A 20,735-nucleotide genomic window follows, 5' to 3' on the forward strand; every position below is an offset into this window, starting at 1 on the left:
TGCTCATCAAGAAAAACATCTTAATTTTTTTTTATATTTTTGCTGAAAACAGGACAGAAATGCTAAGAATTTTTTTCTTGAAAATATTTTTTTGCAATTTTTTCCAACAAAAAAAGTTTTAGGACACTACACTGCAAAAATGACTTTCTTACTTAGTATTTTTGTCTTGTTTTCAGTAGAAATATCTAAAAATTCTTAAATTAAGATGCTTTTTCTTGATGAGCAAAAACACTTAAGAAAATAAGTCTAGTTTATAGACAAAAAATAAACAATTTAAGTAAATTAAAACTTAAAACGAGCAAAAATATCTGCCAATGGGGTGAGAAAAAAATCTAAAAATACGCTTTCTTTTTTCTTAAACAATTAATTTAAGCAAAATTTTCTCATCCCATTGGCAGATAATTTTGCTTGTTTAAAGCACAAACTTACTTAAATTGTATATTTTTTGTCTAAAAACTAGACTTATTTTCTTAGGTCATTTTGCTCATCAAGAAAATACTTGATTTAAGAATCTTTAGACATATCTACTGAAAAAATGACAAAAATACTAAGTAGGAAAAGTCATTTTTTTTTGCAGTGTACATGTAGTACAAAAGTATATATGAGCATTGTGACCAAATCTGTAAAAACCCAGTGCAAGTCTTTTTTGTGATTTAATGTTTCATTATAAAAAGAACATTCTGTGACAATATCACCTTGATATCGTTAATATTGACAAAGTAAGATCATGTCAAAGATTGAAATCAATGTAAAATCAATAAGTGAAATCAAAACTTTGATCGCAATCTCTCAAAAAATTTAATACAATTAAAGGGCTGTTTATTATTACAAAAAATATATAGTTTTACAAATATTTTATTTTAAAGAGCGAAATTCACCTATAACGATCAAATATACAACAAGGAACAATATTGTTGTGATCACTTGCTGAACGATTTATGAACGATAAACCAATGACAGCCACTTTTTTTATGACAGCCAATTAAATCTGATTGACCCTAAAGTGCACGCGCATTTAAAATGACACAAACTGCGCAGACGCTAAGATCCAGTTCATAAAATTACCTCAGGTCTACAACGTTGTTGCAGTTGCAGTGAAATTGACTTCATAATTTTTTTCTCCTACTGTCTATAACAAAAGGTAAGATATTAGATTACACAAACTAGATTACTGTTGCGAAACGCAGTGTGTTAAGGACATCTGCTGGTTATTGAGAGTGAGGAGTCACGTGCCGATTTGGGCGGAGTTTGGGCCGGTCGGCCATGATGGTAGGAGACGCTGTCGGTTGCCAGAGGCAACTTCACAGAGGCGCGACTTCCAAAGCTCTTAATTTATCATTTCGGCAGGACAGAGACGATCTACAAATACGATTAAGAAAAAGGAATAAAGCAATGCAAAAAGATAAGGCGAAATAAAGGGACCTTACAGGAACAAGCTCACAAACAGCGTTGTACTGGCAAAGGTAACTTAAGTTTCTTCACACGCGTTTGTGTATTGTAATTACATTGCATTTAGCCGACACTTCTTGACCAAAATGACAAAGTAATTAACTGCGACGGTTTCTAAACACGAGATGTCCAATGTACACAAACGTTTCCAACATGTTGTGATGTAGAATATTTAGTTGCAAGAGGTAAATGATTAAAGATTAAAGCCATTAACAGTGTGTAACACTTTACTTGAAGGGGTGTGCATAAGACTGACATAAAACCTTCATAATTATTTATGACATGACACATGTCATGAATATAAAGGAGGTTTTATGCATGTTTATGACAATTGTAAGTGTCATTCGTTCAATTATGACATTTTTAATGCAAATATGCCATTGTTTGAGATGCCTTTGTAATGCATAATGGTCTCCATTTCGGTAACCTAAAAATCTGTATTCCATTGCTCGTATATCTTCCATATGTATCATGTGAGGTACTGGAACAGTTTTTAAGGCAGCAGTAACTGCGAGGCATGGTAAAGCAGTGTAGAATTGCGAAAAACTACTCTACTACGGAGCTAAGAACACACGTAAACAATCATGTTCTGCCGCCGGAATCCTGCCAACATGGCGAAAAGGGGGAGGGGCTCTGTACCATGACGACAGCTCCTCACTCTCAATAGCCGCTTTAACGGTTACCTGCTACAAGAACAGCATAACGTACCTTCAATGACGTGAACAATTTCAAACGTTTTTACTAAATGCAATATGAAATATAAGTGCGCCTCGTGAGCGAATTAGCATAAATGTATTGTCCGGTGGTGGTTCGTCTTTTTAAAGATTATCGAGTTAGAATTATGAGATTAGATTTGGATTCCAGAGACAGGATGATAATTGTGCATCTAAATTTAAACTTTGGTTGCTGTCGATTGTTTAAAACCACTCACATTCACAAGTAACAAAGATGTGATTAATGGGTCACTTTGAAAAACACCAGACAGCTAACCCCATCAAAACATGCGACCCTGTATACTTAAAGAGCACATATTTCATTGCTAAAAAACTTGTGTATTTGGTGTAATACAGTGTGTTTGTGTGGTTTATGGTTAAAAAAAACATTATTTTCCACATACTGTACATTTTGTATCTCCAGATATCCTGTCTTCCTGAAACACTGATTTTGTACAAAACTCATTGATTTGAAAAGCACTGTGTCCTTGATTGGCCAGCTTATCTGTACGTGATTGGCCTGAATAGCTCTGACGTCAGCTGGAAAGTGACGCTCCTTACCATGTTTGAAAGATTCGCTCACAATGCAATGCTAACAGGCGTTAATTTACAGGCTGTGGGTCCGAAGAGGGAGGAAATATGATAATGGCGGTCTTGTCTACATCACCAATCCCAAGAAGTAAACTGTTGCCTACAATCCGTGTGTTTGTTGTAGTCCAAGAAAAGAGATTTACCTTGGAGATGATAACTTGCGCCATCGTTTACTTTGGGGTATGTATCTTTTGCATATCGTTAACATGTACTAATACACACTCACACATCGAAGATAATGTAAAATCATGAATTGAACCATAGGTGCCCTTTAAGTCCTTAGAATGTAAAAATTGTTTATGTTGCAACAGGTATATTTGTAGCAAAAGCCAAAAATACATTGTATGAGTAAAAAAACTATTTTTCTTTAATGCCAAAAATCATTAGGCCATTAAGTAAAGATCATGTTCTTTGGAGATATTTTGTAAATTTACACCATAAATATATCAAACATTTATTTATCAATAGTAAAATGTTTTGCTAAAGACTTCATTTGGACAACTCTAAATGGTGATTTTCTCAATATTTAGATTTTTTGCTGCCTCAGATTCCAGATTTTCATATAGACCAGTTCAAAAGATGTCCAGAAGCACTTCCTGTTTCCGTTTTTTAACACTAGATAAACATTGGGATAAAATAAACCAACAGAACATATAAACCTGAATTAACTAAAGTTAAGCAAACATCTTAAAGATAATAATATATGTAAAATAAAAAAATAACTGTCCCAAACTGTAACAGGAAGTGTTTCTGGACCAGTGTTGTTTACATCATTTGAACTGGTCTATAGTTGTATCTCGGCCAAATATTGTCCTACTCCTATCCTAACATTTCTTGGACCACAAAATCCAATCCAGGGTCACATATGTATATTAAAAATCATTTAAAGACATCCACTTACAACTGTTAGATAAATAAGAATTATACATATTAGATGTCCATTTGTATCTTAAGATTTTGAATTACACAACATCAATCTCAATCATTCAAGAATTGATGGCAACATGGAATAAAAACTTTACTACTATTACCAACAATACATTCATATTTATTAAGCAAGAATCTGCAAAATGTGTTTCTACATAATTACATGTTATCAAGAATTTCAAGTTCATGTGTCACTAAACTCTTGAATTTTAAAGAAGTGGTCTGATGTCTACATTAGTTGTTGGTAGCACATGAAAATACTCTGTAGTTGGTTCAAAGAAACAGATATGATCTGAAATACAGCATCTGCTCCAGACTTAATGCTCCTAGCAAAGGTCTCTAAGTGATGTTCTCCAGGTAAGGACCATTTTTTGTGAGGTCTCACTTCTTTAGGGCTTCAGTTAACTCTGGCACAACCTAGAATTGAACAAAGATAATCAAGTATATGATATAAACAGTAGATACATGCCATTCTGTCCATAGAGTATGGTTATCAACATGTCACCTTATTTGATTTGTTGTAAGTTACAAAAATCTTTCCTGCTGTATTCTCACTAGAATTTAAACTGACCCTAAAAGTGGATCTAAAATCCCTATCTGACTCATATCCGAGTCTTCTATAGTATGCAGGAGCCCTAAACGGCATTCTAGGTAGGGCTACATAACCCAGCAGTCGTCATTTGAGAACGCCCTCCTATATGTTCAAACGCTCTGATATTGCCCAGCCAGGGCTGAAAACTGACACCATCACCCCAATATGTCCCCGGATCCGTTTTCAATTTAAGGAAGTGAGAGAAAGCCCATACATTTTAATCAGTTATCCGAGGAGTGATCGACACGTAAACTGATCCGAGACCTGCACCGATCGCCCATCACTTTTACACAGTTTACCTGCACACCTGAATTAAAGATGAACGACAGGGCAAACACGGGGAAATAAATAAAGCTTGCGTTACACAAGGTAAACACAGACAACAGATGGCTACGGGCCGTTAGTGTGTGCCAGCTCTCTGGCATCGGGACTGCATGTGCCACCTTCAAACTACAGCACGCAGTGGGGCGTGTAAAGCCCAGGATACACAAAATGAATAGTGAAAAACTACACCCGCATACTTATGCTGACTATCACTTACTGAATCAGTAGTAGGGAAGTTACGTATGTAGCTTCTGGACTAGACAAGAGGTCTCGGGTTCGATCCACGATTGCCACTGATTAATTCAGACCATTAATAATTTAAAATGTGCCTTTTCTATAGAATAAATTAACAAAGATGTATGCTAGTTTGAACATCATACTTTAAGTGGGTTGTCTGTACGGTTTGACTAGAAACTGGGTTGGTTGAGGTATCACCAGGTCACTAGTTAGAATTTATAGCCCTATTAATAATAAACACACTTGATTGGACAAAGTTGCCTAATTTGAATGTTGGTGACCTGATAAAGATCTGTTATGTTAATGAGATCCACCGATCATATCGTATTTTATGTATACATTATCCTTAGTTGGCGCTTTAAAGACCGTGAGGCATTTCTAAGCATTGGACAAAACATTTTTTATGTCTGAATTGTGGTAGTGGGTCATGAGAGTGATTTTGTGCATAAAACAAGCTAATTTTTCTTGAATTTTTCTTGAATTTAGTGTTAAATGTTCAAGATTTTTTTGCTTACCCCATTGGCAGATTTGTTTGCTTGTTTTATGCACAAAATCACCTAAATTTGATATTTTGGTCTAAATACTAGACTTATTTTCTTGGGTCGTTTTGCTCATGAAGAAAAAGGATCTTAATTTAAGAATTTTTAGATATTCTTACTGAAAACAAGTCAAAAATACTAAGATTTTATTTTCTTGAAAATCATTTTTTGTAGTGTACGTGTGTGTACTGTGAATAATAACTTTGTATAAATAAATACACACACACACATGCATGTACATATTTATAAAAAAAGTTTACATGTGTATATACATTTGTATATTTTTGTATAATTTATATTATATATAAATACTTAATATAAATATATATTTTTTCTTAAAATTATACATGCATGTGTGCATATTTATATATGCATAATTATTATTCACAGTTCACACAAATATGCATGCAAACAAAAAATCTTTATTCTGCAATAGATTAATCGTGATTAATCGTTATGCAACTCTATTTCTTACCTTAAAAAGATCTGCAACCAGGCCATAGTCAGCCACCTGGAAAATCGGCGCTTCTGGGTCCTTATTAATGGCAACAATGGTCTGTAAAACAAACAAATAATTTTAACACAAAGGAATGCAAAAAAAAAAGTAAATATAGTACTCAACATTTGAAGTGGATCAAAACCTTTCATAAAAGGTATATAATATTTCGTTCTTGTCTTGACTTTTTTGATCCACTTCAAATGTTGACTAGTGTATTTTGGCTAGTACCAGGACTAGCCAAATATGGCCTAAATATGTAAAATGTGGAGGACAGAAAACACCCCATAAAAATATTGTGCTTTATCCGTTTTGAGTTTAGTTTATTGTGTCTTTTAATCTAAAAAATAGTGAATATAAAGAAAAAAATTTAATGACTCTTACAGTAAAACATACATTAAAGTCTATGGCAACAATGGACTTTAATGTATGTTTTTATTGTCTTTGAGTTCGAAGTGTTTCTATGCATTATTTATAGCTATTTTTGTATCGGATGTTAAATTTTATTCACATTTATGTTACAATTGTAAAGATGACGAAGGTTCAAGTAAACTTATTCAAGTGAAGTATTTCTCAAACTAAACGTTAAAACGAGCACATTATCAATATAGTCCTTACTAAAGTAAAACAACCATTGATCTGTAAAAAGTATGATATTACAAAACAAACTGACAGAAAAAAAATTCTGAATGCTATAACTTAAAACAAATTATAGTCTTATAGATCATAGTCATAGAGAATGTGTCTGTAACATATAAGTGAAGATGGCAGTGGGTTAGTATGAAGAAGACGCCTCAAGACCAGTCTGACAGATTATGATGCTGTATTCCAAGGACACGGAGCGGAAAAGCGGATGAATTATGAATGCAGGTAAAAAGCTACTCCAGATCGCTCTTAAAGCTCTCTGGTCCAATAGACAGTCACGTTTAAGAGCAAGTTAACTTGGCACATTATGAAACTCTCTGAGATATGGTTGGTAAGGGTGGAGTTTCTTCTAATCGAGGCGATTAGCAGAGAAAATGATATCTCTTAAGTGTATTAGATTGTGTGTGTGTGTGTATGCTGCTAGCTATACCTTGCTATCTTTCATTCCAGCCAGATGTTGAATAGCACCAGAGATGCCGACTGCAATGTACAGCTCCTGTAAAGTAAAAACAGCGTATTTTAAAGGAACACGCAGACTTTTTGGAACTTTAGCTTATTCAACGTATCCCCCAGAGTTAGATTAGCCCATTCATACCTTTTTCATCTCCGTGCGCGCCGCAACTCTGTTTGACGCACCCACCGCTAGCCTAGCCCAGCACAAAGACTGGAAGCAAACGGCTCCAGCCAGCATACCCCTCCCAATAACCGTATACATACTGGGAACTATATTCCCAGAAGGCGAAGCACTGATACTTTGGCGGAGTGATTTGAGAAGCCCCACAGTGAGGAGCAGAGAGTTCGGTCAAAGTTGCGCTAATCACTCCGCCCAATTAACAGTACCTTGTGTTCCTAAAATATAGTTCCCAGTTTGTATACAGTTAAAAGACGGCTGTGTCTCATATGACCTTGTTATTTGTACAGGCTGTAACTATACAAATCACAACATATAAATAGAAAAATGTTGGCGTTATTTTGTCACTTATTGGGAGCAGTATGCTAGCTGGAGCCATTTACTTCCAGCCTTTGTGCTAAGCTAGTTAAGCGGTACGTGCGTCAGACAGAGTTACAGCACGCATGAAGATGAAAAAGTTATTTATGGACTTATCCAACTCTGGGGGATACGGTGAATAAGCTAAATTCCCAAAAAGTCGGCGTGTTCCTTTAACACATCACTAACTGTTAGTGTAATAATAACAACAGTAGTGTTTGCCTAAAACAAATAAAACGTAGATTTTTCTTTGTTTTTGATTATGAAAGTCTTTTCATTTTTAGACTATTTTAGTTAAATTAAATGCATTTAAAAACTTTTCTGATTTTGTTTTAAAAATACAGTTTTTCATCTCTTTTGTAAGTCGGTTTGAATAAAAGTGTCTGGTAAATGCCTAAATATAAATATATGATTGATACATTAAAGGATTAGTCAATTTTCTTTAAAAAAAAAAAAATCCAGATAATTTACTTACAGATAACTTTTTTTGTTCAGTCGAGAAGAAATTATGTTTTTTGAGGAAAAACTCAAAAAAAAATTCTCATTTTAATGGACTTTAATCGACCCCAACACGTAACAGTTTTAATGCAGTTTAAAATTGCAGTTTCAAAAGAGTTTCAAAGGACTCTAAACGATCACAAACGAGGCATAAGGGTTTTTTAAACCACAAGTTCTCGTCGTCTTCCGGCTGTGAGACGAGCCAGCGCGACCTCACGTAATTGCGTAATGCCGTGGAAAGGTCACGTGTTACATATATGAAACGCACATTTGCGGACCATTTTAAACAATAAACTGACACAAAAACATTAATTAGTATCATTCCACATACAACAATGCGGAACGATTCTCTTTCTCCACACTTGTAAACACTGGGGCGTAGTTTCACATACGTCATCCGTGATCTCTTGAGTGATGACGTATTGCGTGAGGTCGCGCTGGTGCGTCACACGACCGAAGGAAGACGAGAAGTTGTGGTTTAAAAGTGCAGATTTTTTATTTTTCTTGACAAAAATGACGTTTTGCTAGATAAGACCCTTAATGCCTCTTTGGGATCGTTTAGAGTCCGTTGAAACTGCAATTTTAAACTGCACCAAAACTATTAAGTGCTGGGGTCCATCAAAATGAGAAAAATCCTGAAATGCTCTCCCCAAAAAACATTCCTTTCTGGACTGAACAAAGAAAGACATTAACATTTTGGATGACATGGTGGTGAGTAAATTATCTGGATTTTTTTATGAAAATTGACTAATCCTTTAACTAAATTAACAATAAATTACAAAAGTAACAATTTAGCCACATCATACGTCTTCTAAATCAAATCGAATTAAAACCAGCAAGCATGTCAGCACCAGCACAGAACCGTTCTCTTAACCTCCCATCCGAAAAAAGTCCAAGGCGCAACCTCCTCGCGATTACTCAAAAGAAGGAGCACTCAGGGGGAGCGGTGGGGAGCAGCCCCTTTACTTCCTCCCCCAACCTTCACCCGTCTCCCGTGGGAGAGGTACATCAGTGGCTCTCAGCTTAATGCACTGCTCCATGAATATTTCAGTGCAGTTTAATGTGGCTGCGCGCTCTCCCGGGGGCCGTCGCTTCAATTTGTGAACACGCAGGCGGGCGGCAGGGACTCTAAAAGCAAGCGACGTTTCAGATGGGACGAGGTGCGGGAACCCACAAATATCTCCATCACTTTGGTGGTTCACTTTTGTGATCTTCCTCTATCTAAAAGCATTTTTTAGATAACTTTAAAGCCGTTAGTAAAAAAAAAGCATAAACATTGGGCAAAACATCACCCACGTGCCAAACACAGCAACACTGACTTAAATAATAGCATGCGTTTGTCCTATGAATGGCAGACAGGTGAAACTTCTCTTTAGGCAACACTGTACAAAAATGTATATTGAAATTTTAGTTAGTAAAATTATTCTTATATTTTTTTACATTATGTAGTATGATTTTGCTATATTTTCACAGACACCACAGGTCACAAATGTATCTCATATACACAATCCGTAAAAACTATTCAATCATCAACATCCAGTCATCAAACCATCACCCCAAGGGCCAAAAAACATTACGATTAACCACAATATGCCTACTCAATCGACCCAAAACAATGCTCATCCCTCTACACTCCAGTTCATTGTATTGGACTTTTCGCTGGTACAATCCATTCGGGACTTGTTCAGGGTGAATACTAATGCACGGTGGTCGGGCTGCGCTTGACAAGCTTGTCAAAACATTTGGAGAATTGGGTTCGGGACTGAATTGGCCGGTCTGAGCTCAGGGCGGACCTGAGCTCCACTAATGGCTCTGGTAAATCATTTAGAAGCCGGAATGTGCCATTAACTACATTACAACGCCTCAAAGCTCCGCTAATGTGTAGATAATGACAGTCGGGAGGCTTCACTCAAAGCGGATAATGGAAAATTAACCTTTTTAAAGGCCAACAAGGATCCATTTTTCTGGATTCAAACAGTACAACACAACTAGACATTGTTGTCTTTAAAGACAAACGTTTATAAAACCGTCTTAAACAAAGACGGAGTTGTGAAAATTTAGAGATTTTTTCCTCTCACGTGGCATTTGGTGAACATTATAAAAAAAAAGAAATGAGATGTCAATATGTGGCAATACTTACAGGAGCCACAATTTTTCCTGTCTGTCCGACCTGCATGTCATTGGGGACGTAGCCGGCGTCAACGGCGGCTCTGGAGGCACCAACTGCGAGAAAAATTGTGTTAGTTGGATTTAACGCAATAATGTAGAAACATAAAACTGACAGCAGCGTCAAAGAGAGAGACGCCAGATCAGATTCAACATGACAAAACTAAGTGATGTCACACAGTACCGGCTGCGTTCAGCTTGTCAGCGAGGTCGTACAGCAGTTTGAAGTTCTCTCCGCTCTTTAGGCCCCGCCCTGTTGTGACGAGAGAAGGCAGATGGGCATATAACATGAAATTACTGACAAGGTTATGACTCCAGCACGATCAATACAGTCTCAGTTTACTATTGATTTTCCGAACAAACAAAAAAAAAGTCTGGAAATTTCCAGGGAATACCCGACAACATGTCCTGTAGTTCAAACTAACTACAAACATATAAGGGTTGATGTAGTCCCCATGGAAAGCATTTTATATTTATAGTAATTTATTGATTAGTAAGTTTTTCACAAATGTACAAATGAACATGCTATACTGTAAATATACATATCACTTTTGCTGCTATATCAAAATTTCATAGAGCTCAAAACATGGCTCTTTCCACACCCTCAAAACGAATACTATCAGTGGCGGCTAGTGACTGCTAAACCGAGGGGGGCTAATTCAAAATAAATGTTCGGAGTGTCGTGTGTGGTTCCTTTTTTCAAAATATGTGTTCTGCGCCTCGAGATATCCTTTGTGCATCACGTGTTTTGTCAAAATAAGTGCCTGCTGCACACGCGTAAAACCGTTTATGATAAAAGAGACGCTCACGTTCACAAATACCTGCAAGACACTCCGTTAACAACTCCGATCACGCATGATATTATGCGAGTATCTGGGAAACGCTAGCGTCTCATTTATCATAATCCCTTTAGACGCATCTCCAGCAGGCACTTATTTTGACAAGACACTTGATGCACATAGGATCTCTCGAAGCGTATAACACATATTTTGAAAAAACGAACCACACACATGATGGGCTACATACATGTTGTGACGAACTTCACATCGAGCGCCCTCAAAAAAAGAAGTCACCGGACGCCACTGAATACTATACATTCATATCATCACTAGCGTGTAGGTACATATAAAGAGTATTAACTAATTATTATACATAAACTATTTAAACCCTTAGTAAATCAGGTAAACTAAGTAAATCATTTTGCTAAAAGATATAGTTTGTAACATGTAAACTAACAATAATATTTATCTATACACAGTGGCTAGGTGAACTGGTTAATTATACTGCATATTTAAAGTCGGCACGAAACAAAAGTAACGCTGTCTTATTTTCTCTGTCGTGATGTATATCCCAGTGAATCGGCTTCAGAATTGAGAAAAAAAAAGGTTGGGCGGTACTTGATTTTAGAGGTCAACCGATATGTGTTTTTCAGAGCAGATGCCGATACCGATTATTACTGATTAAAGGCGGAGTCCATGATGTTTGAAAGCCAATGTTGATATTTGAAATCACCTAAACAAACACGCCCCTACCCCAATAGAATCTGGACCTTCTGTTAATAGACCCGCCCCACACATACGCAACCCGGCATTTGATTTGATTTGATTGGCTATAAGTGTGTTTTGGTAGTCGGCCCGTCTCCTTTTCCAACGCGTTTTTCAAACATCGTGGACTCCGCCTTTAAGTAGACCGATAACCAATATTTTAAACCGATATGTCTGTTGTAAAAATAAAAAATGTCAAAATTAAAACCCAGGCTCTGACAAAAACTTTCAATGCTAAGAAATGGTAATAATAATAAGAATTAAGGGTGTCACAACTTCGAACTTCGAATTAAAAAATGGGATCGTCGATGCTGCCATACCCCCATGTCACGTCCGATCGGCTTGCCAAGCGAGGGGAAAAAACTCTCAGAGGTGCCTTTTAAAACATCGCTCCAGCGGAAAGAGATTTATATTTTAAACACAAGGGATGTATTGCTACAACTCCTTGAAATGCATATCATAAACAGGATTGCTACCTAGTGATCTGACTTTGGATGATTTTATCATTGCATTCAGTTAATCATGTTGCACATTAATGGATGAACTATCATATGGATATAACAATTAACTAAACAATTAGAATTCATAAAATAAGTGTAAATAAATGAATTGCCTTTAACAACATACATAATGAAGCTGTAAAAAGACCGCAAATGTTTTCATAAAACTATAACATTAATACCATATTATAGGCACAATTAGTTGGTTCAATAGCCTATTATTTAAGTATATGTATAGATAATCGGTCGACCCCTTCTTGATTTCGTCCATCAAGAACTGATTGGATCATATTGTTACTTGCCAGTCGCTGTGATCTTTTCCCGGGCCCCACCCTCGCGCATAAAGATTAAGAGGGAACATGAATTTTTAAAATAAATAATAAAGCTCACAGAATAACCATTTGTAAAAAAAAAATAACATTTGTAAAAAAAATAACACATTTTTTCATGGCAACTTTAAGTATGGCTGAAAAGTTGTGGTGACAAATCAGCATCCAAGACCAAACCCATCTATTTTATAACACAAAATATTGTACATCACTTTTATTTTTTCCAGAGTCTTACCTCCTGACACGACCACTTTAGCACTGGTGAGTTCTGGTCGGTCACTCTTGGAAAGAGTTTGCTCTAGCCACTCAGAGATCCCAACAGGTGCGGATGAGGCGACTGCAAAGCCAAAAACATCTCATGAGAAGATGTCCAAATATACAGACCGACCTCTTTATAATCCCTTTAAATCCAACGTTTAAACAAACTATCCCATCAAAACCTCACAGCAGAGTGGAGGATTTGCAAAGGATGTATACAACACTAACAACTATAAATCTTAGTGTGTGGTTTTAAAGCCAGTATGACCCTTAAACGAAACATAGGGGCGGGGCCCCGGACAGGGCTCATCATAGTCCCAAACTAAAATAGATGTTTGAGCTGGCTTAATTTAAAATCATCTTGCACTGGATCTTGACATACTTCAGTGCCATTGCTTTGTCTTAAGATGCACACTACTTAAATCTCCTAATATAACTAAGGCGTAGTCCTGGTTTAATCTAAACCCTGTGTGGGGCCATCCCATTGCGTTTACCTTCCTCTGAAGTGCCGCTGCCCCCTTCTACGGCGGCAGCCTCGAAGGACGTCCCTCTTACAGTGAAGATTTTGACGCTTTCATTGCACTTGACAGTACAAAGAGCATTTCCTGTAGCCGAAAAATACAAGTATTAAGTAAAGCACAAAACTGAGGCCAAAGCAGAAACAATACTGAACATATGTATCATATTTGCTTAAACAAGCATCACTCATACTTTATGTTAGTCAAGGCCTGATTGATGAAATCTCATGATTATACATTGTAGGAGGGACGCAAGTTATTGGTGGGCAGCCACCCAAAAAAAAAAACCCTCTAAAATCACCACCACCACCCTAAAAATCATTTTAAACATGTTAGTAACCACATAATAGTGCCCACCACAGCGAGTTTTGTGGATAATTTTGCGGTTATTGTTAATTTCTTTAATAGGAAATCTGTTTTATGGATTTTGACCACTAAACGTTTTTTACAGTCCTATAAATAATAACAAGTGGCAAAAAACACCACTTTTCATTTCATGTTTCGCATGAAAAACGCCTAAATTTGATTTACAAAGAGAGTCCCATAAATATGATTTTTCAAACAAGTGCTCCGTGCTTGCCAAATATTAAGTGGCCACGAGAAATTAGGAAGTATTTATGGCAGGCAAGGATTTTATGGACGACAAATGGCGAATTTGAAAAATAATACATGCAAAGCGGGACAAAAGGACTCCAGGGTTCGCTTCTGATTTTCAAATGAAAATATACGACGTGCTCCCAGTGGCTATGAGACACTGTCTGCGCGAGCGTCCAACCAGCAGCCAGACTCCTAAATCAGAAATCCAATCAGCCGAGACGTTAAACAATGAGAATATGAAATGCATTTGAAAGGTTATTCAAAAGCAGGCATATGTTTCCCAACAGTTATATTGAGTCGCGCTATATTATCAAGGTGAAATATTTTCACATTTACCAGCATAAATGGTTCTCACGAAGGTGTCTGGAGATTTGATCTCTATGATATCTGAAATGGGTGCGACGTCCAACTTGGCCGCCACTCGTGGAAGAAGATTCTGCAAATATAGATGCACATCTTAAAAAGTATTCGTAGCACTTTGATAAGTTTGAAACATACGCATTTTTATCTGCAACGCATCAGATTTGATTTCTTTGCAAAAGCATCTTTTTGGCAGACGTTGACCAAAAACTTTCACGTCTGAGAACTTCCTGCGTCTCAGACGGAATAAATATGGGGGCGAGTCTGAAAATGAGCTCTAAGTTATGTCTAGAGCTGAAAAATATTGCATAGTGGTAATTCAAGTGTTTTATATAGTGACATAATGAAACCAAATCCACCACTTAAGAATCCATCAAATAAAATAGGTTTAGCCAGTGAGGAAATTGAGACTAATACATCTCTTTGGTCTGGGGTTAGGCTACATAAGATACTGTTTAATGTATTACAATTCAATTTAAATACCATTAGATCTGCAGCCTGACAGTTTGGCCGTGCAATGACAAATAACCGTGCGTATAATAGAGGCGCATTTATTGCGGACGGACTTCTCTCGCAATTCCAAAAGTACGAAGTCTGATAGCGGTTCAGCAGTACGAGAGTTTCTAATCCATTTCCCATTTGTGCTTTGTCTTTGCGAAATAATCAAATAACTTTGAAATGAGAGTGACTATAAAATCCTGCATTATATATGAATTAGCTTCACTTATCACGGCTGCAATGAGAGGGAAAATATAAAAATGAATAAAAAGGTAGGTAAATATGCATCTTCATTTTTTATCTTCTGCATCTTTAAATTAAAAAAAATACATTTATGCATCTGGCAGATGCTTTTATCCAAAGCAACTTACAGTGCATTACAAGGTATACGTTTTTATCAGTACGTGCGTTCCCTGGGTTCAAACCCATGACCTTTCATGCTGCTAATGCAACCACTGAGCTATACACAAGCACAACACTGCCAAGAAAAAATGATGAAGGCAAAAATTTAAAAACTTTGCTCAATCTGAAAAAAGGTTTATCAGCAAAATAACAAAAATAAAGTAAAAAGGTCTCAAATTTGTGCAATAAAAAAGACTTTTAATATGTATTTAAAAAAATAAAACGATAATAAAAAAAGTATTTTATACAAATGTGAAAATAAAGAGGATAAATCAATTTCAGCCGGCTTTTTGGACACAGCAAAGGGTCCAGATATAAGGTCACTACTACAAGAAAATGATTAAGTCAGTGTTTTATCACAGTGTATAAGATACAACATGGATCAATAATGCAGACTGTCATACTTTCCCCTTTTGGATTGGAATCTTTGAGTTTTACCTTCCCGAATGCAGAGGCTCCTGCACAGATGTGTGTGAAACTGAACTGCTTCTGGGTTGCCAAGATGAGCGGCGTGAGCTCCTCTGTGAAAGAAACCAGATTGTTTTCAATTCAAATTTTCCTCAGTGAACATCAGATGAAAACAAACAAACACTTGATCCTATTCAAATTAACTTATTCATCTACCAGGTCTGCGATTCCTGATAATGTTGTCTATTAGCGTGCTATGAAGACTCTAAAGGTATACATTATCTACAGGTATACCTTACCTAGGTGTGTTTTCCGAACTATACCTTAGCGGGTTGCTTAATGTATATTTTCTTACATATGACGGTGGTGCTGAATTGGTTGATATGGATTGCTCGACCATCAAATGCCAACAATCTAGGAAGGGACTACTTCACTGTATGTAAGATAGCGGCGTTCTTTATAAAATAAACACTTCAGAAATAGTTAAAATAACATTTATTAGGACATGGGATCAAAAAAATCCAAATTGCAAACTAATTTATTGTTACTATTAAGGTACAGCTTAGGGAACAACATAAGAAGTATGTGGGGGCGGGCAGAAGTCGCCTAGGGCGGGCGGGCAGTAGTCGCCCTTTAGTAATCGCCTAGGGCGGGCGGGCGGTCAGTAGTCGCCCTTTAGTAGTCGTCCTTTAGTAAACGCCTAGGGCGGGCGGGCGGTCAGTAGTCGCCCGTTAGTAGTCGCCTAGGGCGAGCGGGTGGTCAGTAGTCGCTCTTTAGTAGTCGCCTAGGGCGGGCGGGTGGTCAGTAGTCTCCCTTTAGTAGTCGCCTAGGGCGGGTGGGCCATCAGTAGTCGCCCTTTAGTAGTCGCCTAGGGCGGGCGGTAGGGTTGCCGCGGTGACAGAATTTTCCCACCGGTTAATCGGCGCGTCACAAACCCGGTGATCCCGGTATCACCGTGTGGGAGGGGCTTATAAATGCGCATGCAGACGTGCACGTTTTACTTTCACTTTTGAATTACGCAACTGTTTAAATGCAGTTCTTGCGTATGCTGCATTAAATCGCGTATGCATTTGCATGCAATGCGAGTGCAACAGCTGGTTTAATTAAGTGCTTGAGTCAATGTGCGCAGGTAGTTCTGACTGAACCCGACAGTCCCAAGCAGAGCAACCGGCTACTTCTCCATAAAGCGCTGCTTGAATGATGGGTTTATTTTTCTTGATGAAAAACACAACAACAAAACGATCTCGCTTATATTAAACATCATGTATGTATATTATAACAAAAACGAGTAAGCACGCGGCTTCTGCTATCATCTGGTCAGTCAGCTTGCCTCACACACTCTGATAGAAATAAATGAAATCTGACACCTGCTACTCTGTGACGGGACGCGCGTTCAGCTCCGCTCAGCAGACACATTCAGTTAGTGTGTTTGCTCTCTCTAACGAAACTAAATGATTTAATTACACGAAAATATCAAAACGACGGTGTCGCGGTGGGCAAGTGTTCTAACCGGTGAGAGGCTGAAGCACCGGTAATCACCGTTTCACCGACTATCGCGGCAAGCCTAGCGGGCGGGCGGTCAGTAGTCGGCCTTTAGTAGTCGCCTAGGGCGGGCGGTCGGTCAGTAGTCGCCCTTTAGTAGTCGCCTAGGGCGGGCGGGCGGTCAGAAGTCGGCCTTTAGTAGTCGCCTAGGGCGGGCGGGCGGTCAGTCAGTAGTCGCCCTTAAGTAGTCGCCGCGGGCGGGCGGGCGGTCAGTAGTCGCCCTTTAGTAGTCGCCGCGGGCGGGCGTGCGGTCAGTAGTCGCCCTTTAGTAGTCGCCGCGGGCGGGCGTGCGGTCAGTAGTCGCCCTTTAGTAGTCGCCGCGGGCGGGCGGTCAGTAGTCGCCCTTTAGTAGACGCCGTGGGCGGTCAGTAGTCGCCCTTTAGTAGTCTTTAGTAGCCTAGGGCGGGCGGGCGGCCGGTCGCCTGAGTAGTCGCCTAGGGCGGGCGGGCGGCCGGTCGCCTGAGTAGTCGCCTAGGGCGGGCGGGCGGCCGGTCGCCTGAGTAGTCGCCTAGGGCGGGCGGGCGGCCGGTCGCCTGAGTAGTCGCCTAGGGCGGGCGGGCGGCCGGTCGCCTGAGTAGTCGCCTAGGGCGGGCGGGCGGCCGGTCGCCTGAGTAGCCGCCTAGGGCGGGCGGGCGGCCGGTCGCCTGAGTAGCCGCCTAGGGCGGGCGGGCGGCCGGTCGCCTGAGTAGCCGCCTAGGGCGTGCGGGCGGCCGGTCGCCTGAGTCGCCGCCTAGGGCGGGCGGGCGGCCGGTCGCCTTAGTCGCCGCCTAGGGCGGGCGGGCGGCCGGTCGCCTTAGTCGCCGCCTAGGGCGGGCGGGCGGCCGGTCGCCTTAGTCGCCGCCTAGGGCGGGCGGTCGGTCGCCTTAGTCGCCGCCTAGGGCGAGCGGGCGGTCGCCTTAGTAGTCGCCTAGGGCGAGCGGGCGGTCGCCTTAGTAGTCGCCTAGGGCGAGCGGGCGGTCGCCTTAGTAGTCGCCTAGTGCAGGTTGTGACTGTGGTGCCCTTGAGCAAGGCACCTTAACCCTAAAAGCTCCCCGGGCACTGTAGGGATAGCTGCCCACTTCTACAGGTTTGTGTGTGTCAGGACTTGCATTTGTGTCTTCACTATTTACTGGGATGGGTTAAATGCAAAGGTCACCTTTCGAGGATGTGTTGTATACATCAGTGGTTCTCAAACTTTTTCCGCATGCGGCCCCCCTTGTGTACGGTGCACTTCTTCGCGGCCCCCCCAAAGAAAATTTAGAACAAGAAACTGTTCTAATATTTAACATTTTAATTAAACAAAACATATTAAGTTATACAAAGTAGTGCTGTTGGCTAGTAGCCTTATGTTTTTAGGTTTAATTACACAGAATTCATGTTAAATGAATGTATTTTATAAAATGTCATAAAACTGGGGCCCCCCTGGCACCATCTCACGGCCCCCAGTTTGAGAACCACTGGTATACATGACAAGCATGTCACACTTTTATCAACAGCAAAAAATTAACTAAAATTTAAGTCTGGTTTACCTGGTAATAAGCCTTTGTATGCTTCATGTTGAGCTACCAAAACTTTCTTCACTCCTTGAACTTTGGTCAGCTGTTCTGCAACCTGTCCAAAAACCCATAATCAGACTTCTAAAATCAACCTTTCAACAGGCTACAAATAAATCAATGGACATCCAAAGATGTTACCTTCGCACAGTTCGTACCAGCCACCAAACAGGACACTTCACTGCCCAGTTTATTGGCAGCTGTGATGGCATTCAGGGTGATGGGGGTCAGTGTGTCATTGTTATGTTCAGCAACAACCAAAGTGCTCTGAAACCTCTGAATCAGACCGGACTGAAAAACAAAACTCATGTGTTTAGTAAACTACCAAAACTGATAGAGTATGATACAAATAGCAAGCTGACCCTTTTCCCAAAATAACTGATATGTTGGAGCCACTGTACTGTAACAGAGGTCATTAGAAATCTATATACATAATAGACACAATGTTATGCATGTAAGTGTTATATGCATTAACAATTTAGGTCAATATTATACGTTTCAGAATGAAGGTCTATCCGCTGAATGTCTATCAGCTGATCTGGTTTCATAATGCATTGTTGACATGTTGCATAACCTTGACAGATAAATATGCAGCTTTATGATTATGATCTGGTGATATTGGTTTAAATAGGCTAACATTTGAAAACCTTATATGAATATTTGTGGTTGGATTTAAAACACAGAGGCAAACTTACTATAGGTCACCTATCACACTGTCTGAAACTTCACCTAGCTGCTTAGCTAACATGCTGCTGCATGATCATGAGAAATGTGTGTTAACAATGTAACTGAAGTCCTGACAACATGTTTGAACGATCACCTATCGGAAATTAATACTATTTACAAAACTTAATTGGGAAATAACAGCAAGAGCAGTTTGATATGTCGAACAACTTCTGCTAAACTAAATGAGTCGGTTAGCGAGCATGCTAAGTTACCTCGTCTTTCTAGACTCTAGAAAGGATATTGAAAAGGAATAAAAGCATTTATAAATTTGTGCATTGATCAATATATTGTTACGACGAATTTATCTTACCAACTGCCTGAGATACGTCCTGTTTACTGCTTTAAGCATGATTACAGAAACACACTGCCAGTAGCCACACTGTCACAAGGAGATATGCCGTAGAGCGGAGTTCTCGCGAGATTTCGATGGTTTCTGAGAGACACGCCCCTTTCATTAATCCTGTATTTTTGTAACGTCATAAATGTGCTTTTACTTTGTGATTTTAGTTGGTATGATGTTCTGATGATATGTGAGTTACAATTAGCAATACAATCTATGAAATGGCAGAATTAACTAATTCAAGCTTTTTTGTCAGAATGGGCGGGGATTTGGTGAGGAGGTGGGGCTTTTACTACTTCAATCATGTGTGATTAGTTAAAAAAAAATGTACAGGGTCTACTACAGGACCGAATTTTTTTATTTGTCATTATTTTATTTGTCATTTTAAATTCTGGGAAGAGTCACAATCTAACAAAACGGCTGTACAACTAACATTATAATTAAACTATAAATAAAGCAACATTTTGTTTTTGCTCTTATATTGCTTATTAACGTTCCCTGTTTCGGTTTTTCTATCCAACTTTTGTAGTAATGTATTGATTAGTTTTGTTGAGATTATTTTAAATATTCACGTGATTTATGATAAACAATGTAGCATGATTTTAGTGTAATCAAATGTCCAGTTTTGCTTTCTTAGATATTTCCAAAAAGACAAAAATCAAATATTATTTATTTATTTATTTATTTATTAAGTTTGTTGTTTATAAAATTCAAATTCCGAGATTTTAAATCTTTGGTAGCTAAAAAAATGACTAAATTATGAATCTAACGTTACTCAATAGAATACAACCCTAAAAATAAAATTTAATAGCCGACTAAATGCATCACGGATATTTCATTATAAAAACAATTAAAAGTATCAGCATTAATAATTTATTCGGACAGTTTCGTTAATAATATTCATACAGTTATGATTAAAATGCTTTAGGTCATTCAGAAATTTGGCAAAATCCATTAAACGTCTGATAAAAAAATTAATTTACAGGAAAAAAGTCAGACGCACTTTTTAGAGGGTT

General features: G+C 38.7%; 1 protein-coding gene across 1 annotated transcript; it reads right to left on the minus strand.

The window, feature by feature from the left end:
- Window positions 1-3,785: 3,785 nt before the first annotated feature.
- Window positions 3,786-19,842, minus strand: etfa (electron transfer flavoprotein subunit alpha). The gene is made up of 12 exons (XM_055191810.2): window positions 19,690-19,842; window positions 18,795-18,944; window positions 18,630-18,711; window positions 15,610-15,692; window positions 14,248-14,347; window positions 13,291-13,401; window positions 12,774-12,875; window positions 10,350-10,418; window positions 10,140-10,222; window positions 6,944-7,009; window positions 5,848-5,928; window positions 3,786-4,097 (listed from the first exon to the last, which is right to left on the minus strand). Exons 1-12 carry the CDS (start codon window positions 19,726-19,728, stop codon window positions 4,062-4,064), a joined length of 1,002 nt encoding a protein of 333 aa, XP_055047785.1. The 5' UTR covers window positions 19,729-19,842; the 3' UTR covers window positions 3,786-4,061.
- Between the last annotated feature and the right edge of the window lie 893 nt (window positions 19,843-20,735).

This window comes from Misgurnus anguillicaudatus, chromosome 6 (genome assembly GCF_027580225.2).
Source record: "Misgurnus anguillicaudatus chromosome 6, ASM2758022v2, whole genome shotgun sequence".
NCBI lineage: Eukaryota > Metazoa > Chordata > Actinopteri > Cypriniformes > Cobitidae > Misgurnus > Misgurnus anguillicaudatus.

Bases quoted from the DNA above. Each gene is read 5' to 3' on its own strand.
- etfa (XM_055191810.2), bottom strand. From the start codon at position 19,728: ATGCTTAAAGCAGTAAACAGGACGTATCTCAGGCAGTTG. The intron at 12,876-13,290 runs GTAAACGCAATG...TTGGCTTTGCAG, and splicing joins CAGCGGCACTTCAGAGGAAG to TCGCCTCATCCGCACCTGTT. The intron at 4,098-5,847 runs GTAAGAAATAGA...GTTCAATTCTAG, and splicing joins TGGTTGCAGATCTTTTTAAG to GTTGTGCCAGAGTTAACTGA.